Here is a 20,677-nt window from a genome sequence, read left to right as displayed (position 1 = left end):
CATTCCTGCAGTTTGCTGAGATCCAGTTTCACTATATCTGTGCACATTTGGAGTGAAATGTCACCAAGAACATCATTCATGTGTTGTTACTGGGGACATGAACATAGAAGCCCATCACTAATAGACTTGGGCTCTTAGATCATTGTGCAAATAAACAGTATGTAAATGAGTTAATCAGATTATCTGCATCCTTGAGGCAATGAATTGTACAATGCCTGATCTGCTTTTCAGTAACCTTTTAGGTCTCTAATGTCTTGCAGAGCAGTTAATTATATTATCTGATCAATTTTAGTGTCTCGAGTCAGCACAAGATGGATAAACAGTGGAGAGAGACTGTATGTGTTTACATAAACAACAGAAATTTAAAAAAGGCATTATTAGAGCTACATTTTCAGTGCCTGTTCTATGGAAAATCAAAACAGCTAAGCAATGTGCATCTGAGAAACCCAGATGGGTGAAAACTATACAGCACTCTCTGTTGTCAACAAAGCCCTAAGCTAAACCACAGTGAGGGAAAGAAAGTTATTTGATTATATTGCCTGCAGACTTTTTAAGATGAAGAGAGGGAGGGTGATTGTCCTAGCCAAAATCGGTTTGGATGGGAAGGGATTTGTCCTGCTTGGAGTAGGGTTAAAAAGAACCAGCATCTTTTGTTCTCCACTTGGTTTTGATCTCATCCTTCGTCAGGTTCCCTCTGCCCTTCTGCAGTCTTCTGACTCTTTCTGTATCATTTTAATTGTTTTTCTGCCTCGATTACTTTAAAGGCGTGAAATTAAATGCATGTTTGATAATTCTACCACAGCTGAAATCTTGAGCAAACAGCTGTGAAGAGCTTAGCTCAGAGCCTAGCCTTTAGCTTTGGCAGTTACATGCGCTGAAGGGAAGTTGCCTTTCTTATACTAGATCTTCGAAACCCATTTGTAAAACGTATAAACATGGCATCTTCCTAAACACAGTATTTGCCTGAATTGTTTCTGTCACCTTTGTCCTCTTTTATCACTTCTCTCTCTTCCCTTTGGCTCAATTAACTGATTCTTGCTCTTCTCCTTGGAGCCTACTTCCCCTCTCCCCCTTTCCTCAAAAACAAGCAAACAAATCAACCCTAACGTTCTGAATCATACTTGGCTCTGCAGGGGACTTACCTTGCAGAGAAAGACTGTGGATAGTAGATTAGATAGAGTAGAAGATAAAGTCCATCTCCAGGTCTTTTCCAAGGCGAGGGAGTGAATGGCACCTTAGCTGTGTGTGCCTTTGGCAATGTTGCGTATGCCTCTGTGTACACACACACACACTCCCACAAATGTATCAGAGAAGTGAACATCAGTCCAAACTGCCCAGAGGTCCTGTTCGGGCAGCATTCTTGTGCAGTTGTAGTGTTTTCTGTTCCTTCACAGAGGCTGTGTCTATGCTACAGACCCTGTACTGGGCGTGCATGCTAACAAAGGGTAGCCAGTGTAGCATGTCTCCTTCCCAAAAGTTAGCAACTTCTTTTGTCAGCACGATTTTGTACTGAGTTTATGTTCCTAGGTATTTTTCCTAGTCTGGCTGTATTAGTGGAGCAAGTACAATTCTTTTCTGCCTACAGGCATTGTCTAGCTGAAGTTGCTTGTATAGTCCCAAAATGAAAAGTGCAAGTCTACCCAGTTTGGTATCTGATTTCCTAACATCACAGCTACTTATTTGGTTAGATGGTTTCTATTCACTGCACATCTGTCTGCTATTGTTCGGCTCACTGTAGATAAGAGCTCAAGATTAGGTCATGGTCTGCATGTGAGGGATATGCAGAAGATGGGGTTTCCCTTCCTCCTTTTACCCCTGACTGTAGCTCAACTGTGAGCGACATCTAAGATCTTTTTATCAAGTGCAATGGTTGACTGATGGTTCAAACAATCCCTCATATACCACAATCCATATAGAAACATGGTCTGTGTACTGCCATGTTGGATGCATTTATTACAGATATTCCTGAAAATACGAGTTTTGGATTTCTTTGCTAGTGTCTTCAACTCTGGCAGATACAGTAAGTGCTTGCTCTCTCTTGTTTTTCCTCCCCCTCCATCTCCTTTCCTGATTGCTAGTTAATAGAAGGTATTTTTTTATGTCACACTGCAATAATTGCCATGGCAACCTTGTGTGCTGCTAGGATTTGGAAATAAGCTGGAGGAGTAGAGAAGAAGACTCCCCATGTGAGTTAGGGTTGTGGTGAAAGAGGAGGAGCTGCAGCAGTCTTTAGTCAGCAAAAGTGGAGAATGTGCCCAGTGGGCATCTGTTGAGGGCAGGTTTGCTGTCTGCCACCATTAAAACAATGTAATTCCTCCATGGATAGCTTTCCTTGCAGTTGGCCCTGCTGGAGCATGGCAAGTTACTGCTCCTCTTCATGTCTCTGCTGTTTCTGTGTTCACGTGAGCAGAGGGGGAACCAAGGCACATCTGCAGAATCTCATCTGGGTCAGTGCTCTTTTGAGATACGTGTTTTAGCCTTGGAAGGAATCAGGGGACAGGTGACTTGGCTTTTGTTTGCTCTGCAGCCTTTGAGTTCCTAAAGCACGCCTGCAGCCATAGGGCTCCAGTGCAACACTGCGGGACTTGAAGCTGCCAGGCCAATCAAGGCGCGTCACCTTTGTGCTGAGCAGCTCCACTGCCCATGAGGGGTGAAGCTTTTCCCACAGCAAACATGTTTGGGTTTAGCCCTCTGCTCATCTCAGAGCTAATCTAGGGCTGGGGTAGCTTGCTTTCAGTAGCACTATGTTTAGCTTCATTCCCCAGGAGACTGTGTGATCACACATCTGTCTTACATATGAAGTAGAAGTCTGTTGGCTTCATCTAGATGAGTCTCCAGTTTCCTTAATGTTAAGACTTCCAGCCCTTCCTATGGGAGTGCCCAAGCCCAGTAAGTTTTCCCATCAGGAAACCTCTCCCAGCTTGCAGCTTACAATTTCTTTTTAACCTCTGGCAACATTGCTCCTGGTGTTACTTGCAAACTGATAGGAAAGCTATCTGCAGTGAGGTTGCTCCTCCCTTTCCTCCAGGAGAGGCTGACAGATCTTGAGTTAGCTCATTCAGATGGGTCTGTGTTAACACTAACCGTTCTGTCAGGGCATTAGCAATGCCATGGTGATTGTGGTCAGCATAGGCTGAAATTTGGTACGCAGTGGTGATGTTTCTACAGAAGGAAGTGGCACATGGGCTAGGGGAGGACTGGCAAGGGAGCTGCCACTTGGCCTTTCTGGATGCTCCTGCACTCGAGTGAAAGAAAGTGCACTTTCCTTCCTAAAGGGAGCTACGTCCCTGTCTACACACAGTGAACAAGGTATGTTATGTACCAGCTAGTCTCACCTCCTCAGATAAGGCTTTTGGTTACACTTTGGATTCATAGAGGTTTCTCCACAGCAGGCACAGGAGACAAGTCAACTGAAGCTGAAATGGTATCAGCCTCTAGTTCCATGGAATAAGGTAGTTCCTTGTGCCTGGAGGATAGTAAAAATCCCCTGCCTACACTGCTGCTAAAATCTGAAGAGGTGGATATAGGTGTATCTGCTGTAGTTACCATCAAAAGTGTGTTATATACGGATAAGTACTATTTGACACTGAAATGGGGGCCTGTTGCCCCCAAAGCTGCTGGTTTCATCACAGCGTGCCAATGCAGCATTTCCTTGCTTAATATGGACTTGCCCCAGCTGACTAAATATGGGTCACTGGTCATGTCTGTTTTGATGGCATCTGTGTGTGATTTACTTTGGTAGGTGAAATATTAATGTCTACTAGACACATTCAGCCAAAGGAATATGATGCTAATACGCAATGTCAACGTAATACATCCATTAATTCCTAGGGAAACGCTGCAGGAAATTACTTTTCAGAATAGCTCAGTTTCCTAGTTTCATGAAGGCTGTAATCCAAGGGCTACATAATGACCAGTGCCGTAAAGGAACTTTTCTGCATGCCCACACCCTGCCTGCCCAAGCCTGCCTAGCTTCATCTTTCCTGCTGGCTAGGTTCAAAGGAAACTGCATATTGATCAGAGTTCAGGCACAGCTTAATCTTCCAAGTCAATGCAATAAGCAAAATAGGTTTGCTATAGGATCTCAAATAGAAAAGAAATAGAACAAGAACACCACTCTAGAAAGGAGGTGAAATAATTATACTCCTTATTTCCTAATTTTTAAGGTGGGTCTCAGTGTGAGTGGCACAAATGACAGTATAGAGAGTACCACCCCAATTCTTCCTTTCTCCCAAAAGACACTTAGCAAACAAGGTGACTAAACACTAGCAGTTTATTCGCAACCTTTCCTCCAGCAGAAGCCACTTGTCTTAACAGCAGAAATTGAAAGTGCATATGTCATTTGTCATCCATGAAGTGGGTATACAGGAATACAGGAATCGGGCTTGTATGAGGGTCTCATACTGGTTGGTAGGTGTCTTGCTGCTGATCATTATGCTTGAATGCTGGAAGCAATTTGCAGAGGTCTTTCATTTCCAGTAACATCTGCTTTTCATATTCTCTTGTATGGCGCTTTAAAATCTAGTTACCTTTGTGATATGGCTCATGATGATAAGTCATATTTGACTTCAGTTAGGATTTGATTATTGTGTATTGATGTCTGTATGTGAAGTGCATCCTGTCACAGCAGAAGGTTTATACAGAGAGGAACAGATATGTACTAAGGAAATGACAAATCCTGTGCAGTGCTTAGGAGGAAAAGCAATACTCAAGACAAAATGGGTACTTTTATATATATTTATTTTGTAGAGATTTATTAACACATTTCTCTTCCTCCTACTCGACTGGTGTTCAACAAACTGTATACTAGCTAAGGACAGCACCCATTGCAGATGTTGTTACTATTTTAGTGTTGCTTAGATGTTCTAACAGATCCACTGCTCTGCAGTTCTTGAAAATGGAAGTTGCAAAGCTAATATAAGCGTGACATGTAAATGTGAGGTATGGCCATTTATTATCAATAGGCCATGAAGCTAATTTTACTTTAAACTAGGTTCAAGACAAAATGTGTTGTCCTTCTTGTTACAAATGCATAGATTATATGTTAGTTATGATATCATGAGTCTCCACGCTCTGCTTTCAAAGCAAAACTAATTATTTCATCCTGCTACATGAGGATTCACACATAGTTTTTTGGGGACCGCACAGTTACCTGAACCAAACCAAGAACAATAGCTCTGTTTTGATAGAAATACTGTGTACTTTGTTACAGTTGATGCTGATATTCTGGCTGTTTATTTCACAGGATGATCCTCTCACTAATCTAAACACAGCTTTCGATGTGGCTGAGAAATATCTGGATATTCCCAAGATGCTGGATGCAGAAGGTAAAGTAGAACCCTGTGGGTTTTAAGTTGTTTTTTCTCAAGAAATTTCTCACTTCTTCTAGGTGGACATGTGTTGTACAAGAATTCAGTAACGTCTGAATGCTGCCTCCATCACCACATAGTAAATGTATAGGGAAGAAGTTACAATGGAATAATGAATCACATGTTCGAATTCCCTCTTCCTTCTGTGCCACTCAGCCTTCTGGGTCTGGTGTGGAGATCTTAACCTGGGGTTGAAACACTAGGCAGAGATGAGTAACATCTGGCTATGTCCACTGCTGACTGAAGTGTTCCCTTTCAAGAATCAGGCTTAATACTGAGTTAAAATATGGTGTAGGACTGTGTTCCTTTTGCTCCAGAATTATTTATTCCTGGGCTTTTTCTGACATTGCTGCAATCTTCCTTCTGGGGGCATGATAGTAATATAAACTGCTGCTTCTTGACTGCTCAGAAGTGTTGGGCATGAAGATCCCTCTCTGAGTCTGGAGTCCAAGGCAGAGATCCATGTTGTTCAAAGCTGCTTTCACTACTGACTGTGACTGCTTCTCTGAGGCCACTGGGACAGCAAGGATTACTTTTCAGAGCCTTGTCAGGACCAGCTTGGCAATAGCCTTTGAAGACTGTAACTCTGGAGTACAAACAACAGCCAGAAATAGTTCACTGGTTGTTGGCTGTTTGCCTGAAGCCAGCTGGTTTCAATGGTAGAAGATGTATTTCAGGCTTGGTTTGGACAACAGAAGCACTTAAAAGCTTTTGTTAAATGAGGAAGTGAGGGGAACAAGAGGGAAAGGTGGAGATAGGACAGCTGAAACCAGTGAACCTGCTTTGGGGTAACTAGGATGTTCATGTTCCTAGGTAATATTTCCCATCCCCACGGATGAATCTTACTTTCCCTGCATTCATCATGTTGAGGTAACAAAAAATCATGAGGTTTCTGGGGCAGATTCAAGTGCTTCCTGGAATTCTGTAGAAAATAAAGCCACCTCCAAAATAAGTGCATCTAGCTTCAGATCTCAGCAAAGCTAGCAGTGATGAAGAGAGCCCCTTGCAGATGCTCCCATTGCTTTTTCCTGATCATTCTCCTCCCTCATGGAGTGGAGCTAATGCGCATTCCACCACACCATTAATTCTGATCTCAGGAGGTGTTGAGTTTCCCCTGAAACTAATGAAAGGGCCTTTTGAAATTCAAGCCATCATTGTGTTGAAATGGAGGATGGGGACATGGAAAGGAAGGGAGAAAGGATCTTCCCTGAAGAATTGCATGGAGGAATTGCAGTATAATACATCTATAAAAGCCATGTCAACCTGCTGCCAGTATGGATTGATTCAACCCACCATTCCCAGTAATGTTCTCAGGATGGGGAAGTGCTGTGACATGAGACATGCTGACATATGGCTGCATTAGCCTGGCCAGCCCATGGAAGCAATTTTATCATGAGGGAGGGAACCAGGAGGGTGATCCTGGCTTCTGAGAGAGACACATCTTCTGGGGAATGCTGGGAAGCCCTGTGGAATTGCTGTGACAAGCATATACCTAAGCAGGCCTCCTGGACAGTCGTGGTTCTCCCTCTCTCTCCTTTGCTTCCCTCCCATCAATTGATCATGCTCTTAACGTGAGGTTTTTTTTGACAGACATTGTTGGAACTGCCCGTCCTGACGAGAAAGCCATCATGACCTATGTTTCTAGCTTCTACCACGCCTTCTCAGGAGCCCAGAAGGTATCGCAGGATCCCAAGCTCCCTCCACAGAGCACACCTGGTGCCGTTGCTAATGTCCAAACCTTTTTTTCTTTCTCTCTCTCCTCTCTAGCTACGGGCATCTTTATTATTATGTTCTTGGTAGAGTTGGCTGTTGGTTCAAAGTGGTGCCCCAGACATAATACATGGGGCAAGGGAGCCAGGAGTCCCTATAGTCAGTGGTACTTCCCGTGGCACTTACGTATGCCAGCACCTTGGCACACACACAGATCTGAGGCAGTAGGGAGCTCTGCCTTCTCCATTTGCCTTCCAAGCTGCCGCCCTGACAGCTGAGGACCTGCACCCTTGGGTTCGTGGGAAGTCTGAGCTAGGATGCTTGGTCTCACAAAGGTGGAGACCATCACATAGATGCTCTGCTCAGCAGGACACTGCAGTCTTCCCCCACTGGAAACAATGCTGATACCTATTCTTTTTCAAAGATAGAGAAGCAGAGCTGGCTTAGTGGTTTTATAAAGGGTTCAGTGAATACCCAAAGCTTTATCTTTTACCTTACATATGCTGCAGGTTCCCGCACCCTTGCTCCAAGGCTTGAACCTGCTGCTTTCTCAAGTTGAGCCACAAATTCAGACCCAGTCACCTGGGGCTTACAAAGCGTGTCTAACAAGTACATCCATGATGATTTTGCAAACAGTGCATTGCTTATCATGACTGAGATACCTGGTTTTGTTCATTTGGGTTTTTTCCTCTTTTTCTCACTCACCATGCTGGAAATCAGGCAGTTGGGTCCTTGCTGTGTCTGGCTTAGCCATTTTCCAGTTGGTAATGGAGTCATATAAGGAAAACATTGTAAACATCTCTTGCCAAACCCAAGCAGCCGCCTGTACTCCAGTGCTGTAGGAACAGGCAGTGCGTGTTGCAGCAGAGCAGATACTGTGTAGGAAGCACGCTGCGTAGGAAGGCTCTGATCTCTGGCTCCTTGACGTACAGAAAGGCCTTGAGCACAGGCGTTCAAACCTCCAAACAGCCCATTTGCATCCTTGGGCCAGGCCCCTGGAGCGCAGCTGTGCAGGTAGAGTCCGGGCTGGGGGGTGGGCAGGAGGGGTGCCGCTTTGAGCCACAAGCCAACGCTGCTAGCCACCTTCTGATCCGAATTCCCAGCTCTCCGCATGGAAATCTGTTTGGCCTGTCCTGCAATGCATGATGGGAAGTTTTCTCCCCCTCTCTCACGCCACCCATGATTGTTTTGTTTTATCCTATGTGCTGCTTCTTACTTTATCCTTTCAACCTCTTTTCCTTCTCTGCACAGATATTATAGGCACGCTAAGGCCGGATGAGAAGGCCATAATGACCTATGTCTCATGTTACTACCACGCCTTCTCAGGGGCGCAGAAGGTGAGACTTTACCACTAACAACTCCCTCCCCTCTCCCTGCCCTGCCCACCACTCCTCTCCACCGAGGAATGGACCAGAGCCCCCATCTGCCCCAGGGCATTTTCAGGGAAGCCCAGTGCATCTAGCAACGTGCTTGGATGTGCCATCTGTAGTCTTGCCAGAGAAGTGATGTAAATGTCCTTCTGACAGACTTGAGCTGCTCCTTCCTTCCAGTTTCACACCGCAGCAGTGGAGAAAACATCTGGTAAAGCTGGCATCAAAAGATGAACGAATATCTGCACTGACAGTCAGTACCCTTTTTCAGTGACTAGTGGGCCATCCTCACCAGGCAGTGCACCTCCAGTAGTAACACAGTCAGATCAGCCTACTCCAGGAAATCAGCCTGTCCTCCTCGAGCTGCCACCCTGCCTTCCACACTCAGCCCCCACTAGGGCAGTGGTCTTTTCCTAGGCTGAATCATCCGTGAGCTGGTTACACAGCACTTTCGTGCTCCAGCCACCAGATCTATTCCTGCCAGGCCTTGAGCTTTCCCAAATTCACACACTTCTCCATTCCTTGCTTCTCCCTAGTCATTCCCTTCTGTTTCCTAAGCCCCGTATATGTTTTATTTCTCTTTCCTCTGCTTAGCCCATTTCCATAACTTCAGTCCTTCCTCTGCTTCCTCTTGACTCCAAAGTCTCTTTGCCTGGCATCAGTACATTTGTCCTCAGAGGAACCAAACAGTCACAGTTCATCTTTGGGCAAACTTCCTCCAAAACAGCAATTACCCTGCAATCCAGAGGTTCATCTTTTCCTCCCATGCCACAGCCTGGCTGGGCTGCAGCCTTTTCGTAAGATCATTGCTAATTTCAGATTGTAGGCTTTGGAACAATAAAATCCAAAGTTTAAGACTTCATTCAAGTTATGAACAGAAGTAAAATCTCCCTGTTCCCCCAGCTACAACTTCTTTTTCTCACTAGGCCTTTTCTATTTGAGAGACAGTCCATGTATTGCCCATCTTGAGGGCTAGCTTGACTCTAGGAAGAGTCCATCTCTTGTACAAAACAGTGCTGACGGTCGCAGCCTCGAAGAAGATACCATGCTGATGCTGGCTTTCAGAGGGCAAACGTAGGCAGGAGGTTCCAGGGAGCAGCTCCTTAGTTCAAGCTTTTTGTTCTCTGCCCTGTTCCATATAAATTACATGATACTGTCTTGTTTCCAAGGAACTGGGAACGTGTCCCACAGCAGTGCAGTAGACTTGCCCGTTTGGCATCATTTGTGTAGTCATGACTTTTCCACTAGGATCCTGCTCTGTGAATAGTTTCAAACCCTTAAGACCAGGCTGCAAGCTCCAGCCAGCTGATACTTGCTCAGGAAGACTGTAGTCTCAGAACTCATGCCAGCCCAGTGATAAGGTCTGCTGTTTGCCAGGTGCCCCGGAGGGACTGCTCCATGCTGTCTGCTTAACCTGAAGAACTCCAGATTGAGTAAAAACTACAATATAAGGAGGGTTGTGGCCTGCTGCAGGAACAACCTTTGCCAATCCCTTCCTCTTCTCTCTGCGCCCATTCCACAGTTTGGAAACCTGCTTAGCAGGTCACACTCTCATCAGCAGTTTAGGTGGATGCTAGGTTTCCTGGGATAACTGAAAACAACCTTTTACTGCCTCAGGACCTGAGCTAAGTAGCTGGGGCAAGACCTAGAGATGGAGCTGCTTTGTTATTAAAGCTTCAATCCCATGTAGTCTAACTGGCTTACAGGGAAGATTAAAGATTTAATAGTTTATTAATTTTTCAGCAGTCCTGATGGGTCAGCAACTCAACTGTGCCCTGGTAGGAGGGGCACAGCTCCTTTTTGGAGCTGCCCTGGCCATATGTTAGCCAGCTACTGAGTGACACAGACTCAAACACCTGGGCAAACGCAGTGATTACGGAGTACAAGCCCCAGTCAGACTGTAATGTGTTGCTTCCTCGTGCACAGTTAGGTGACTTACTCTGATATCGCTCCATTTTTCATTCAGATTTTTCATTACTGCCACCAGTCCTGAAGGGGAAGTCCCATGAGCCGCTTTCTGCTTCTTTCACTCTCTTAAACTGAGCCTTTGAAGGTACAGGGTCCCCAGCCTGACGTGTGTGTAGATCGCTGCTTTTTCTTTATGCCATTTTTATATATATATTTGTAGGTATTCTTGCTTTGGTTGGTTTGCTTGTTTTCTAACCGCTTCTGACTTTCACACTAAATGCATGCAACTACTGGTTGGCTTGATATTTTGTAAACTTTGATTTCTGGGTTGAAAATTTCTAACTAATGTTTTACCATTTTATTAAGAGATTGTGTTTGGCATACAGTATTCTGGAGTATAGCCTTCTGAGGCTAGAGAACAACAACAGGCTGGCATCTTCCTATGCAGCACACTGTGGGAATGCCTTCCTGTATGATCCTTCCCATCAAAGAGACCTGGATCCATAAGCTAGAGAGACAGCTAACTCCATTTCCAACCTAAGCAGTCCAAGTCAGGGTTGAGAAGTACAGAAAAGACAAAAGGCAGAGAAATCACCACTACTTTGGCTATTCAGCTTTCCATTTTGAGTACACCAAACAGCACATGCATATCACAGAGCACTGTGGTAGTGAGCAGAATGCCCTGGGCTTGCCCTCCCCTCAGTCTCTTAGTGCAAGTCATATAATCTGTCAGCATAATGCTGCACTGAAGCTGATCAGCTCACACAGGTTCGCTGAGAATACAGGTATGCAGCTTCCAAGCCCCAGGATGGTGCATCTTCTCAGTGATCTCCATGCCTTGTGGGCAGCCTGGCTTGTTTGGGGCCAGCATGAGCATCCTAAATGCATTGTTGCCTTTAGCAAGGGGGGGAAGCCAGAAAGAATTTTTCCACTCCACTAATGAAGGCGTGGGGGAGCTGCCTTGGCCTCATGTAAACATCTTAAGAGTGCTACTCTTCTTTTAACTGAAAGTGTTTCACTGAAGTTGCCATCACCACAGATCAGCTCATTAGCAGCAGTGTAGAGGAGGTATTTGTGGAACTTACCTGAAACCATGTGGATCCTTTTGTCCTACCTTCCTCAGAGGAAGTCAGTGTAACACGTTGCTCATGACATTAATGATGATAGTGGTCACAAAGCTTTTCCTGCTGGTGAAGCAGCAGAACACTTGCATAGAGCAGTCAGAAGTAGACAAGAACCGTTGGGAAGCAAGCGCTGGTAGGGGAGAGAAAGCCTCTACACTTCAGCCGTTAGGTTAATACAAATAATGTCGTAATGCTGACATTCAGAGGGCTTTTGTGTTTGGACAGATGTTCAACACACATATATACACACACATATTTAAAAACTTGGGCAGCTGGAGGAAATCTGTTGTCGGATACATGTAAATATGCCTCCGTGAAATGGGGTCCCTCCTGCACAGCTGGCTGCTGCTGCAGCAAGCTCCTGGGGTGTAAAAAGAAGAAAGTTAAGAGTGTGCAGGGAGCTCCTCTCCTGGGATGACTGAAATAAACATTTGGCACCAACAGTTTTCTCCAGTCACTAAACACATTATGGTGGGGTTCTGGCAATGTCTTTTTGACATACTATTTGGTCCCATGCCTATAAGATTTTCTCTAGATATCAAAAAGCACTCCATTAAAGTACAAACTGTGGTTAAGAGCAGATCAAAGTACAAGCTTTCTTAAATGTAAGCACTGTTTGCAGATTTTTTTAAGTGAAATTACTCTTTCTCCTGTACAGGTCCCCCAGAAGTGTTTTAAAGGCAGTACCTGTGTATCTGCTAGCTGGCCTGCTTTAGTGAAGGGACAGATGACTGAATATATGTTCCTACAGCTTCTTACAAAAGAACAAGATTGCCAGACCCCCTGGGACCTTAGCAATCCATACATCCCTGTATAGCTTATGACTTTATTGCTATTCTTGCTGCCTTGCATCAGCTGCAAAAATTAGTGGATTTTTCTCAAATGGCCTTGGAGATTGAATAAGCATATAATGAAAGGCCTTTTAAAAATAGAAAAAGGTTGAAACTCGCCAGCTATAAACTCAGCAAAACTTCTTCTGGCCTCACTCCCACATGTATTTTAAAGGCAGGACACAACATTCACAATTGGTCTGTTGTAGTGTTGGCATGTCCCCTCTCCTCTTCATTTCCACTTAGCATGTGTAAGGAGGACTACTCCATAGGAGTCCTGTGGGTAGCACTAGCACCTTCCGCAGCCACGAGGGTCATAGCTGTACCGTGGTAGGAGGCTGCTGAGCAATCCCCTGACACCCATTACAGGGCACATCCTTTGAGGCTTTGTGGCATGGCATCCACCATGGTAATGATAAAAGGAGCTGATATCCATAGGTATATGCTGTGCAAAGGTCAGCCTGCTGTATGTTCCCCATGCCAAACACATTAATTGCACTCGAGGGCAGAATGTCTACTCCTGAGTTCATAGCTGGGATTTTTCTGATCCTTACTTTGTTCCAAATTAATGTTTTAACATGTTCAGCTCCCTGCAGAGAACAAGGTGTAGGTTCCACAACTGAAAGAAAAAAAAAACCCCAAACAACTAAATAGTAACAACAGGCTCTTTTTTGGTGAGACTTGTTTTGGAAGTGTAAGCAGAAAGATTACACAGAAAGGGGAAAAGAAAATCCTCTTCTCAGCTGAATCGTGAGACCCTGAATATGTGGTAGGTGTCATGCAGCAAGATGTTGGAGGAGGTAGCCCTGTAATGAGTGCCAGAAATACAGGGAAAGCTGGAAGACAAGCTGGGCAAAATTTAAGGTTAAGAGAAGCATCTGCCGCTTTATCTTCCGTCAAAATTATGACATTTCCAAAGTCCAGGCTACAGATTAAGTCTGTTTAGGTAGTTCTTTTGTGGGGTAAAAACATGTAGAAAGTCTCATCAGCCTGACACCACTCTGTTACTGGTGTTGAAGCTCTGAATGCTGCTGAGGGGAGTGGAGAGGATGGCAGAACCCCCCTATCTTTGTAAAGAGGCAGCCAGGGTCCTTCTGGTAGGCTTTTTCCTAGAAGCAGCTTCAGAAAAGGCATAGAAATATGGTTGTTCCACAACACACAGGGTGGGCTCAGTGGAGCTGAGAATCTCTGAAGGAATTTATTCACCTGAGAAGGGAAAGATAAATCATTGTAAAAGGTCAGCTGGAAAGCAAAGTGGTCAGGACAGATGTTTTGAAGCGTGAACAGGTTGCTAGAGCCAAGTGTAGGAGGCTTTACCCACAGGTATGCAGCAGGAAGCTGAACCACAAGCTTTGGTTTATTTTATTTTATTGTTTTTACACTTTTTCCTTCTTCTGTTTTATTTCTCTTCATCAGGCGGAGACGGCAGCAAATCGTATCTGCAAGGTGCTGGCGGTCAATCAAGAAAATGAACAGCTCATGGAAGACTATGAAAAACTGGCCAGTGATGTAGGTGTTGGTTTCTGGGTGGTGCTGTATGGAAAGAAATTTCATTTAACCCTGATAACTGATCCTGGGGAATGCTACTGGCTGGTGTTTCCCTGGAAAATTATTTTTCTCCTCTTCTAGCTTGAGAAAAAATAAAGATTGAACTTACCATAAAGGCAAGGGCAATCTACTTTAAAGTGGAAAGCTCCCATTGAGCAGCTTTGAGATTCTCATTTTATTAAGAGCAGCCACAGAAATGCTAAAATTAAAGAAAAAAGTCAAGCTGGTTTAATGTGCATTCCTCGGGACTATAAAACTTCATAACATCTTTCATGCAAATTGTACACTTATACGCTGCAGAAGTCAGAAACTGGGTTGGAGAGAATGGAAGTTAGAGGTAATTGAGGAAAGAAATATGTATTTGCTGATAGTAGGACAGAATGTGTGTAAGTTACAAGCTGGAGGCTACTTTGGTTAACTGAGAAAGAAGGCTGACAGACTGACAGGTGTGGAGCTACAGAAGTGACCATCTGTGGACTGTGTTTATGGAAAATAAGTAGGGAGAAGAAGATGGAGAATAGAAAGGCAAACATAGCCCGTGAGCCTGAAAAGCATAGGACATTACTCCATTCACACTATCAACTGCTCATTGCATTAGCATTTTGCCATGTAGGTTTGCTAAGGAGGGCTATTCAAAGAGCAACACTGATTTCAAGGAAGCTAGAGTGCGAAAAGCGTAACTGGAGGCAAGAACTTGATTTCTCCTGTCAGACTCTTCTGCAGATGTGACTTACAGCATCCTTCAGTTATTTAACAGTCCAGCAAAACTCTAAGGCTTTAGTGTAAGCCAAGGACATAGTTTGGTCCTGACTGTTCAAAAGATATGCCTTAAGCATGTTGGGTTGTCAGTGCTGCAACAAGCAGTACTGTTTAGTGTGGTGGGGAATGAGCTGCTCATTAAAAAAGCTGGCAAACTTTTCTTTACAAGCCCTGCTGGTGGCAGAATCTTTCTGACAGCAAACATAAAAGTAAATGGTCCCTAATGAGATCAAAGCAACACCTGTGGTTTAAATACAATTTTCAGTTCAAGGCTTCTTGTTTCTGCTCTTTTCAGCTGCTGGAGTGGATCCGTCGCACCATCCCCTGGCTGGAGAACCGGGCCCCAGAGAACACCATGCAAGCCATGCAGCAGAAACTGGAGGACTTCCGGGACTACCGCCGCCTGCACAAGCCCCCCAAGGTCCAAGAGAAGTGCCAACTTGAGATCAACTTCAACACCTTGCAGACCAAGCTGCGGCTCAGCAACAGGCCAGCCTTCATGCCTTCAGAAGGGAAAATGGTCTCGGTGAGTGGGGGTAACCACTCATTTATCACAGTCGTGCTTAAAAATGGGAGTCCTTTTCTGCCTTTGGATGGGCAGAAGATGCCCACCTTCAGAGTGAGCTACTTTACAATAGGAACTCTGAAGAATAAGAGATGATTGAGTAATCATTGCTTCCCTGTATCTAAACCAGACTCTGAGGCCCTTCACAAGCCTCGTGCCTCTATGAGGAGATGCCTGGGTGTCTTTCATTCTTTCTGATTCATAAATAGTTGGGTTTTATTAAAGTTTCACATGTCCGTAGAGAGGGACTTTCGTGCAGACAGGTTCTGACACTGCTAGTCCTGTCTGTCTTAAGTTGGCCTTTGTCTTCGTGGCCTGTCCGCACAACACCATGAGATGAAAAGCCCACACTGACTCCCTCCAACCAACTGGTGCCATGTAGCTCACTGAGGCTAATGCTGATGAACACCTTCCCCCACATCTTCTAACCTGCCTTTCTTCTCATGCTCCTGTCTCTAGGATATAAACAATGCCTGGGGTGGCCTAGAGCAGGCTGAGAAGGGCTATGAGGAGTGGCTGTTGAATGAGATCCGGAGACTAGAGAGGCTGGATCACCTGGCAGAGAAGTTCCGGCAGAAAGCATCCATTCATGAGTCCTGGACAGATGGTAATGCCAACCTACATGCTGCTTTTTGCTTGACGTAGTGCTGTACCTTATGTAGGCAGGAAGAGATGGATCATGCATGAGATTTTCCTCTTAAGAAGTCTTGGTTTATTTCTTATTTTATTAGAAAATAATGTATGAAAATCAGCTTGATCTCTGTGCCTCTACACAATGCAGCCACATCGGCATTTGCTAACTGTGACAAAGTGAGAACTGCGAGTAGAAGAGAGTTATATAGGAAGAGTTAATGTACAGTAAATGCTACGGTTGGCCTTTACAGGACCAGCATAGCCCAATTTGCACACACAGGGCTATGAGACAACGACCAGTATAAACTGACAGCGATGGCATGAGCTGCACTAGTGCCCTTCTCTGTTGTAAATGGCAAACTCGCACTCCGTGGTTTTAAAGTGAGGATTGTGCATCTCTAGGCACACGTGAGGGCAAGCCTTGGGCAGGGTGTGTGGAGTGAGGCAGATGTCCTTTTGAGGGCTCCTGGCGCTGGCTCGGTGGCTGGGAGCTGGCTTTAGGGGATTGGAGCCTGTTCTTCATTCTCCTGTCCTTTGGCTCCCTCCACAGGTAAGGAGGCAATGCTGCAGCAGAAGGATTATGAAACTGCTACCCTCTCGGAGATAAAGGCCCTGCTGAAGAAACACGAGGCCTTTGAGAGCGACTTGGCCGCACACCAGGACCGCGTGGAACAGATTGCTGCTATTGCACAAGAGCTCAAGTACGGCACCCCAGCGCACGTCCCATCCTTGGGGCCAGGGAGGCTTAATCAGCTTTGCCCTCTGCCCTCTGGAGAGCCATAAATCCATCCCCATACAAAAATGTTGGGAAGTCGCAGTGTTTCCAAACAGTATCTAGGATACGGCTCTCCAGTATCCGGATGCACCAGAAGAGCAGGCCAGAAAATGGATGAGTTGTGGGTGCTGATGAGGGGGCGGCAGAATTACGTTCGCAAGCCAAGTTTCCATCCTCTCCCAGCTTGTTATGTTGCTGTGAACCCTTTTCTGAAGAGTCTGACCTGCCACTGGCGCCTGTTAGGTTTCAGAGTTATAGCACTGTCATACTTTTCCAGGAACAGAAGGAAATAGCAGAGGATAGCAGGTTCTCAGTTTGTTCTCTTTTATCCAAAAAAGTTCTTATTCTAGCAGGAAAATATCTGCTGATGCTCAAACCCATCGCGGCCTCTGCTGCCTTTGCCCCAGGGATACTGCACCATGTGCACTCTGGTCGGCACTTGCTCCAGGGCATCCTCACAGCAGTTACCTCTGCTTCTCCTCAGCTTGGAAACCTTCACCTCCACTCCTTTTCCTGGAGTGAGGAGTGATGCAGGTTACCAGGAAAAATGGTGTTTCATCAGGGCCAGAGGTTGATGGCTAGGGGTAGCAGGCAGGTAAAGAGCTGGCCTCTGCAGCACAGGGAGAGAGATTCTGAAACCCTGCATGTTTCTTGGCAAAAGCAGCCTGAACAACTTGGCTTTGACTGTGATTCCTATTTTTTTAAAATATTTATATATCATGCTGTCCTATCTCAAGTTAGTGTCTGGGCCAAGGTCAGAACTCTTGTCTGAAGGACTGTTTTCCTCTAAAAAGTCAGGATTATTGGATCGAGATCCTTATCTCCTTTAACAACACAGATTTACAGAATTGCTCCCTTGTCCACTGCAGGATTGACCTTGGAACAGGAGGAGGGTTCAAGGCAATCCTCCATGTCAGTAAGATTAAAACCAAGGCTGGCTAGTCAGCAAGCATTAGCTGACCTGCCACTTCCAAAGCACATGCTACATGCCAGCCAGAGTAGCTGCAGCTCTAAGAACAACAGGGAAGGCTGGGCCCTAAGCTGGGGGAGAGGTGATTTCTTCCAAAGTGTGAGAACAGCAAGCTCTGCCATCCTTCCAAAAGCCATCTTCCATCTCAGCAAAGAAGCCATGCACTGAAAAAACATGGCTAAGCTCTTTTCCCCCAGCGATACACTGCCAAAGAGATGGAGAGGGTCTGGAGGAAACCACTGCAGCTGCCCATGCCAGACGTTTGTGGGGGCACATCATGTTCTCCTCCCAGCAGTAGTAGTCCAGCATGGGTGCATTACAAGCCAGGCTTTCAGAAGCAGTTCTTTTACTGCAGTGCTGGCTCTGCAGCAAAGTAGATCAAGGAACTGATCTGGATTAAAAACCCAGCAAAGAAGTTATTTTTAGCCCAAATCAGTTTCCTGACTAGTTTACCACTCCACCAACAGTTGTGCCCACACGCCTCAGGAGGGCAATACAATAGTGAGAAGAAACAGGGCTGGGGAAGGCAAGAGGAAACTGTTTAAACCTGCATTACTGCGTAGAGAAATGCTCATCAGATGGCCCGTGGTCACTCAGCAGCTCACTGAATAATTCTGCTTTCTCTTTTGATGCTGACACATCCCAGCTTGGCTGGTCTCCCTCTGCCTGCAGGTTTCTCCCTCTTTCACCATGTGCAGAACTAAGACCACAAAACAAAACCATGCAAGACCACAAGCATCATCTTACCCCTGTGCTCTCTTTTCCCCAGCCATACTCTTACCAGCCTGCCTTCCATGAGTGCCAGCCTGTAGACATCTCAGCAAAGCACTTCCTGTCAGGTGTATAGGAGAGAAACCTACACCAATTCTGGATTGTCCTCAATAAATGAATGGCTTGTGTAATTTAGTTATTCCCTTGCTGCCTGTACTATACAACCCTCTGAATGATCTTAAGCAATCTCTTTGCATTCATAATAAAATCTTTGTTGCCCATTCTGATGTACAAGGTGCAGGTAGTTAGCTTGTATGATGTTCTTAAGCAGAGTACAGGGGCATATTGCTTTGCTCATAATCTGCTTATTCACAGCTTGAGCTAGTCTGTACTCCCTTCCCCCAGTGCCAAGTTATTCCCATCAGGCAGCCAGCACCAGTGTTTGTTGAGGCCTTGGGTGGTGGTTGTTTTTCTTCCTGTTCTGTGCTGTTTGATGTACCATAACATACAGTGTCTCCAAAACTAGATACTGCTGCCTTCCTGGCTCGTTTTACTTGCAGAGACCATGAGCTCTTTTGTTTAAGCCTGTCCTCAAGGCTGACAAAGATTTCTAATGGGTTTCTCTGTCTTCTCCAAAAGTTCTTTATTTGACCTTTTGTCCTTTTTTCCCCTGCCCCTTATAGTGAGCTGGACTATTATGATTCTCCCAGTGTCAATGCCAGGTGCCAGAAGATCTGTGATCAGTGGGATAATCTGGGTGCCCTAACCCAGAAACGTAGAGAAGCCTTGGAGGTGAGACATGTTACAAGTTGGAACTTTGGGATTATATGGGTAGGTCCTTTCTGGGAAGCAAGCTGCAGGGGGCACAAGCAACTGATTTCAGTTCATTTGTGCACTCCTAAAACATCCTGGACTGTAAACGCGGGCAACATTTCAGCATATTTAGCCTTCTTTTCCCTTTCCAGCCCAATTATGCTGCCATTTGTTTCCTTGGGCTATCGATTTATTTCTACTTTTGTGTTTTGTGATTTTATTCTGCTTGAACAGACTGTCCTTTTGTTTTATTTCAAAGGACCTCAGATTTTTCCTTCAAAGGAAGAAATCCCTCCTGTGTGTAATCTCTTAACAGCAGAGAGACTTGTACTGTAGCACTGACCTGGGAGCACGAAGGAGGTCTGCAAGGAAGGAGCAGCTCACACAACTCACATATCTATGTGGTCATTCTCTAACCATCTTTCCTGCTTTTATTTCTTTTTTCTTGTGCATGCCCAGAGGACAGAGAAGCTACTGGAAACAATTGACCAGTTGTACCTTGAATATGCCAAACGAGCTGCCCCTTTCAATAACTGGATGGAAGGGGCCATGGAGGACCTGCAGGACACGTTCATTGTTCACACCATTGAGGAGATCCAGGTACAGAGCAGTCATTTTATCAGTTAGGCTTAGAAAGAGAGAAGTCAGAGGTCCCCTGAATTCCTAGTGGTGCTGAATTTCTAGGTCATATTTGGTACTTCTGCTCTAGTGGATGAGCCATAGCAAACAAAATAAGAGTATGTTTTTCTTTGATTTTCTCCAAAATCCTGGATCCAAATAGGTATGAAGCATGCTCACACCATCATATCTGGACACAAAGAACTGAAAGTGGATTTTTTCAGTGTAACTCCGAAGTCAAATTAATGAAAACCTGAAAATGGAGAGAATCTTTCAGGGCCTTGTGGGTTTTTTAACCCACATGAGCAAAGCTTAGTGGTGCTCATGGGTTCTCCAGGTCAGTTGCTCCATATAGGACCAAATGACCTGGACATGACATTGCATAATAGGATGTGCCATGAGGGCAGTTGTTGAGCTGCCAGCTGCTGGGTTTCAGTGCTGAGCAAAAAACATCAGAATTGTCTGCTTTGGTGGTGGATTACCATCTGAAGCAAAAGTCGTCTTTCCTCTTGTAAGACGGATAGAGAGTATCTCAGTTTTGCCCTTTCTGAAGGGGTGTTACAAAAGCAACTTTACAGATAATTTTCAGACCTTTGAGAGGCGTAGTGAAACAGCCCTAGCTTGGTATCAGCTCTGTTACTAGGCTGCTACTTGTTTCTTCCACCCTTCCCTCTTGAACAAAGGGGTTCACTAAGTCTTTCATAATGCAGAACAAATCTGAACAGCATTTAAACACTTCCCTCTTCTCTTTGTGGCTGTTTGCTGTATCTTTCCCAGCCCCCCAGAATTGCATTATATCTCTGTGGCCATTGCAGCAGCTGCAAAGTAATGAGTCACCATGTAAGGAAGCAATTTTACAAAAGTAGCTACAGTGTGTACAGTTGTAAGAGAGTGGTTCAATCATGTGGTTTACATTTTTCATTCCCTTTTCTATCCACACTGTTCCCTCAATTATCCCTGCACATGCCTCTCTG

The 20,677-nt window shown here is 45.1% G+C and overlaps 1 protein-coding gene across 2 annotated transcripts in view; it reads left to right on the top strand.

Annotated features, from left to right (window-relative positions):
• Positions 1 to 20,677, top strand: part of LOC104402220 (alpha-actinin-1) — a 46,739-nt gene that overhangs the window by 15,273 nt on the left and 10,789 nt on the right. The window contains exons 6-14 of one of the 2 annotated variants that reach the window (XM_010010035.1): positions 5,246 to 5,327; positions 6,960 to 7,085; positions 8,331 to 8,416; positions 13,728 to 13,820; positions 14,914 to 15,144; positions 15,643 to 15,790; positions 16,367 to 16,517; positions 18,956 to 19,064; positions 19,545 to 19,685. In XM_010010035.1, coding sequence (XP_010008337.1) covers positions 5,246 to 5,327; positions 6,960 to 7,085; positions 8,331 to 8,416; positions 13,728 to 13,820; positions 14,914 to 15,144; positions 15,643 to 15,790; positions 16,367 to 16,517; positions 18,956 to 19,064; positions 19,545 to 19,685 — 1,167 coding nt within the window. The remainder of the gene's footprint in view (positions 1 to 5,245; positions 5,328 to 6,959; positions 7,086 to 8,330; positions 8,417 to 13,727; positions 13,821 to 14,913; positions 15,145 to 15,642; positions 15,791 to 16,366; positions 16,518 to 18,955; positions 19,065 to 19,544; positions 19,686 to 20,677) is intronic. The other variant, XM_010010036.1, reaches the window with a different exon arrangement.

Source organism: Nestor notabilis, unplaced genomic scaffold (assembly GCF_000696875.1).
Source record: "Nestor notabilis isolate BGI_N333 unplaced genomic scaffold, ASM69687v1 scaffold23022, whole genome shotgun sequence".
Lineage (NCBI taxonomy): Eukaryota > Metazoa > Chordata > Aves > Psittaciformes > Psittacidae > Nestor > Nestor notabilis.
This window is presented reverse-complemented; position numbering and strand designations above follow the sequence as displayed.